At 43.8% G+C, this 5570-nt stretch overlaps 1 protein-coding gene across 1 annotated transcript; it reads left to right on the top strand.

Moving 5' to 3' along the window:
• Window positions 1–2811: 2811 nt before the first annotated feature.
• On the top strand, window positions 2812–4687 carry LOC117470727 (putative nuclease HARBI1). Its single transcript, XM_034115565.1, has 4 exons — window positions 2812–2928; window positions 3270–4103; window positions 4211–4330; window positions 4613–4687. Exons 1-4 carry the CDS (start codon window positions 2812–2814, stop codon window positions 4685–4687), a joined length of 1146 nt encoding a protein of 381 aa, XP_033971456.1.
• Window positions 4688–5570: the final 883 nt, after the last annotated feature.

A 5570-nucleotide genomic window follows, 5' to 3' on the forward strand; every position in this document is an offset into this window, starting at 1 on the left:
AAGACTGCATTTTACTGGACTACATTGAACACATCTTGATGACGTTATACATGCATCCTCGCCCAATACACACTTTTACTGAATTGCGCCTGAATGCACCTTAACTGAAGTCACCTCCGTCACTTTCTACTGAGAGCTAACGTTAACTCTCCTGCAGATTCCAACATGGATGTGCATCTATAGCGTTGCATAAGCATGAAAAATATAGTTTGCACTTAATTTTGTATAATAACTCTCTGTCTGCCCCCACTGTTCTCGTAGAGTCCCTGGTACTGGGATGCCTAGTTGTTGTTCTTCTCGTTCATAATTCTAAATATAATATAATATACAATATGTCCAGCAGATGGAGCCAAACCTTAATTTACCATTAGTCTCCGTTTGTTTTGTGCCACACCCTGTAGACCACCAGATGGTAGCACCTGACCAGGAATGAGCTTCACTTCAGCCACAAATACTTGAGACTCCCTTTTCTTTTTCTCTCTGTTTGATTCCACTGAAAATCAATCTCTCAGTCTGTCCCCATTGCTCACGGAAGCTTCCGGAAATTGGAACGCTTATATCATTTTCTTCAAAATCTCCTTCCATGATTGACCTCGTTTATATTATCTGACTATGTTGATATGTGTTCGTTTGTATTTATTTAATATACTGGACAATTCTTGTCTTTACTCTTAACGTCCTTATTGTATTTATTGGAATGTCCTGTCCGAAATTTAAAGTTGTCCAGTGTGAAACAGTACAAAATATTGTTACACTCCCTGTTCGCCACCAGAGGGCAGCAGCTGACCACGAATGAGCTTCCCCTCTCTGTTGCAAGTCCGCACACTCGCCCACACAACTCTCCTATCAATGCTTTTCTCTCAATTATTACACAGATTTGACTTAAAAAATCACAGAGTTTATTCCCTTATACAGACTTCGTACTATATGAATTCTATCTCCCTGTACTACTTATTTTCTAAGTATGTACTGTGTACAGAGTGGTGTTCTTAAATTATGTTTGCAGTTTTACATACATTTTATCCCCATACAGTCAGGCAGATTTTTATTGTGCGATGTATATTTCAACAGATAGCGTGACTTCCTGAAGCAAGCTTCTACAACCCCCTTACGGCGATTGCGGCTTCAGGCAAGGAGTCGGAACCCAGTCAACAAAATCTCTTTATCGTCACGTTTAATGAGCCTGATTAACCCCACAGCAAGAGTTGTGATGAGATTCGGTCGTTCCAAATGGTTAGTTGGAGGTCGCGTATCTCTCCTCTCGTATCACCCACATATAACAATTCTAGCAATTTTCAAAGAGGGATTGCCGACTCGATTGTTATTCAATAGGAAGTTCTTTATAACAACCTTTTATCTACGAGACAACCGTATAGTCTGTACTTGACTTACGGGGACTTTAACCCATCTGTTTTTTACGCCCTCGTAGTCTTCATTAAAGCACTAACAAGCCAACCGTATTAATCAATCTTTACTTGACTTACGGGGATTTTAACCCATCTGTTTTTTACGTACTTGCAGTCTTTCTTTAGTGAGTTAAGGCACGGGACTTAGCTACCCGCCTCTTACAAACACTTTGTGCCTTAGGTACAGGAATGCTCTACCTGACTCTAAGCACTTTCCCAACTAGAATATGTATTGTATTTCCTACCGTGACTAAGAACACTGAGAACGCCGCTGACAACTCTAAAATGTTGTAGTATAATCAATCACAGATTTTTGATAGTCAAAACAGGTGTCTGCTCACCTTTTGTATATCGCGCGCTTGGTGTAGTTGTCAGCGGTATCTAGGTGTCCTCCCCTAGACTGGATTCCGTCCGCTGGCTGTCGGTGTTCCTTTCTAGAGATCAGCACTCATCACGTCGCAGGTCACCATATTGTTGTAGCAAACACTGTTGGATGGTTGGCTTAAAGCCCCCCCTCCGCTACGCGCCGTTCGTTAGATGAGGCTGGTTCTATTTAATAAAGAAAGGGATTCAAAACACCGGAATAAAGGTTATAACAATAATCTGATTTTACTGGTAAGAAACAAAACACGTATACAAGTTTTACAGAGTACTCCGGACTTCAGGTTTCTACTGCTGTGCGATACAGGTATCGGGCCCAGCCAGTCAGCAAACAGGAAGCATTTTACATGCAAAAACAACAGTATTCATATTCATATTTTGGGGCGGAGATGTGTTGACTTCTTCCTTCCCATTTTACTCCGAAGCTAATCAGAGAGTCCGTGAGGAGGAGCTGTGTGAGCTGCTCACTCCCCCAGGTGTTTTTACTGGTTGGATTCACTTCTGGTCGGGTCCAATACAGCGAATCAGAGTTCTGAGAAAAAGTATGTTTTCTTCTGAGATTCGGAAGTTCACAAGGGCAGAGTCAATCTTATCTCTGATATTCACTCCTTTACTTTCCCAAGGAATATTTCACACAAACTATTCTTTCCCAGACAACCAAACATTGTACACAGATATATTGATGCCCAGAAAGAACCTTGAAAAGAATATGTGTGTGTGTGTGTGCTGGTGGGAGGAGGTGTATGTGTGTGTAACAGGATCTCTGGGTCAGTGAGTTGTAAGTGAGAATACAATATGTATATATGTGATTACTTAAAACAGTTCAAACAATACATGTTCACTAAAATACAATTCAAAATAATACATGTTTACTTCAATACAGTTTAGAACCATATCTGTTTACTTTAGTCTTGACGTCACCAGCAGTTCCCGCCCCTACGTTTTGCTGCCTCTGTTGCCTAGCAACCACTTCCTTTGAAGACAGAATTTGTTTGAAGTTCTTCTGAAGAAAGAATTCACAAAGATGGAGAACGAACTTGCCACCGAAGTGACGTTGCTGCTTTTAATAATGTTCATGGAAAATGTGGTTCCAAGAACTAAGAACAGGCGAGTCCTGTACTTCAGGCTTAGAGAAGACCAGGTAAGAAAAATATAGCTTAAGCCCTGTACTTTATTGTTAATATTGGCTTCAGAAAACTATAGTCAAGTATGCTAACTGTAGTTCATATGGCTAATCCCATTTCATTTTGACAATACATGTTTAAAATGCCATTAATAAGATTCATAATGTGGAATAACCTCAGCTATGTATGTAATATATTATATATAATGTGGAACTAACCCACCAAAATACATGATTGCTCCCATCTCACCATGTTCAAATCACATATCAAATAGATATAACATATATTATATACACTGACAAATAAGCAATTTACACAGAATTCTCTATTGCCCTTTTTCCTCCACCTTTTCTTATAGCCAAGACCCCTGTACTGCAGGATAAATCTGACCGTCCCTGTCCTGGACAGGTTCTTTAATGACCAGGACACACGGCCAGATTTTCGGCAGAGCAGGGAGTCCCTGAACGCGCTGCTGGACCTCCTGGGTCAGGAACAGAGACATGGATGGTGTGCCACCATCGAGACCCTGGTGTTCCTCTTCTGGCTGGCATGTGGGACATCCTACAGGGTGGTCTCCAGAGCGTTTGGGATGCCTCGATCCACTGTTCACCGGATTGTCCACAGGGTCACTGGGGAGGTGGTGGCCATTCGCCACCAGGTTATCCACCTCCCCAGGACAGCAGAAGACCTGGAGGCTGTGTCGCGTGGGTTCGCAGGGCTGGCCAGACACAGATCCTTCCGAAAAGCTGCTGGAGCCATCGACGGCTGCCATGTCCGCATCGTGCCACCAAGCGGCCCTGATGGTCACTGTTATAGAAATAGGAAGCTTTTTCCCTCAATAATTCTGCAGGCAGTTTGTGACCATCGGGGCCGCTTCATTGACACGTACGTGGGCTGGCCTGGGTCGGTCCACGACTGTAGAGTGCTCCGCCACAGTCCACTGTACCGGCAGGCACTCTACCCTCCTCCAGGGCAGTACATCCTCGCCGACGGGGGGTACCCCTGCCTCCAACATCCACTCCCCCTCATCACTCCGTACAGACAGCCGCTGCAAGGTGTGGGACCCCAGCGCTTTAACAGCCATCACTCCCGGGCACGCTCTATCATCGAGTGTGCCTTCGGGATGATGAAGACCCGCTTTCGCAGCATCTTCCTGAAAGCGCTGGAGGTGCACCACACCTTCGTTCCTCAAGTAAGTATTCACTCAACAGGATTTTGTATAATACAGAAAAACAGTTGAATGACCTAACATGACTTATTTTCCGGGGTTATAACATATTGCCACTTTTGCTATTTCAGGTCATTACAGCATGTGCTGTAATGCACAATATCTATATCGGAGCCGGTGACATCATGGACCCCGATGCAGATATTGTTGAGGACGTGGCGGAGGATGAGGGGGAGGATGTGTTGGAGGCAGTCAGTAGGCGCGTTCACACCGGAGTACTTTGGAGTACTTTTCCCACAATAGTTCATCAGAACTACGATATATTTGCGTTCACACCAAAAAGCCCCAGGAACTAAAGTAGTTCAAATTAGTTCGTCTGAGCCGCTTTTCAGTCCCTGCTAGAGAGCAGGGACTGTCGTGGGAGAAAATAGTTCGTACGTCTGATTGGCTGTGCGGAATGCAAACCACGCCCCGTACAACTCCCAAAAAGTTTTATAAAGCAGCCATTTTACTTGCTCGCATTAAAATCTCAGCGTAGCAACGAAGAGATTACTTTTTTGCAAACCAGCTATGACAACACCAAAGAAATCAGTGGAGCGGTGGAGTGATGATGATGTGTCGGCGCTTCTGGATATTTACTCGGACGACGCGATCCAGGGACTTCTGCTGAAGGCATTTTCCAACGCGAAAATGTACGAGTGTATTTCGCAAAAGTTAGCGGCCATCGGAATCGTCCACAGCGCTAAATCATGCAGGGACAAGATAAAGAAACTGAAGCAGGACTACAAAAAAATAAAAGACCACAACAATTTGTTGTAATTTGCTTCACTAACTCATGGCACTAATCGTGTGTTTCAGGCAACGAGCTGCTGGAATTTGAAATCAGTGAGCTTTCCCCTCCGGAAATCCACGGTAGCGCCTCCTCATCTCCCTTTCCAACAACCAAACGCAAAGGTACATATAAACACACTGTAACTACTCTGGCCTTGAAAGAAGGTTACGCATCGAACTGATGTCCACTAATCACGTTTATTTATTTATTGGTACAATCATGAAACACCGTGAACATACATCGTTTACACTTTTCGCGCCCTTTTCACTCTCTCACAAACGTAAACATCCGGGGCTAGAGGTCACATGACTTCCGGTAAGAAAGCTCTTAATCATTTTTTGACAAAATAAAATTCTAGCATACATCAAGCACAAAACAATAAATAAGGGCACTTTGAGCGTCAGCTATTTTATCCTATCTTCTACTTTACACCTGCCTTTTGTACACTGTCCCTGCCTGCACCATGTCCAATGTTGTCTCTGTTGACAACCTGCTAGTAAACACATTCCTAGTATGTTGTAAAACTACTTGGCTTATTTCTCCTATTAGGAAAGAGGACACGGGATGACAGCTTCCTGGACACCATCATGGTGATGGATGACTGGCGTGCCTTGGCCAGCAAGGAAAATGAGGACCGGCATGCCATGGCCAACAAGGAG

The sequence above is a fragment of the Trematomus bernacchii genome, unplaced genomic scaffold, assembly GCF_902827165.1.
Source record: "Trematomus bernacchii unplaced genomic scaffold, fTreBer1.1, whole genome shotgun sequence".
NCBI classification, from domain to species: domain Eukaryota; kingdom Metazoa; phylum Chordata; class Actinopteri; order Perciformes; family Nototheniidae; genus Trematomus; species Trematomus bernacchii.

Coding starts and splice junctions, on each gene's coding strand:
- LOC117470727 (XM_034115565.1), top strand. CDS start 2,812: ATGGAGAACGAACTTGCCACCGAAGTGACGTTGCTGCTTTTAATAATG. Junction 2,929..3,269: donor TCAGGCTTAGAGAAGACCAG/GTAAGAAAAATA, acceptor CTTTTCTTATAG/CCAAGACCCCTGTACTGCAG. Junction 4,331..4,612: donor GGGAGGATGTGTTGGAGGCA/GTCAGTAGGCGC, acceptor TTAAAATCTCAG/CGTAGCAACGAAGAGATTAC.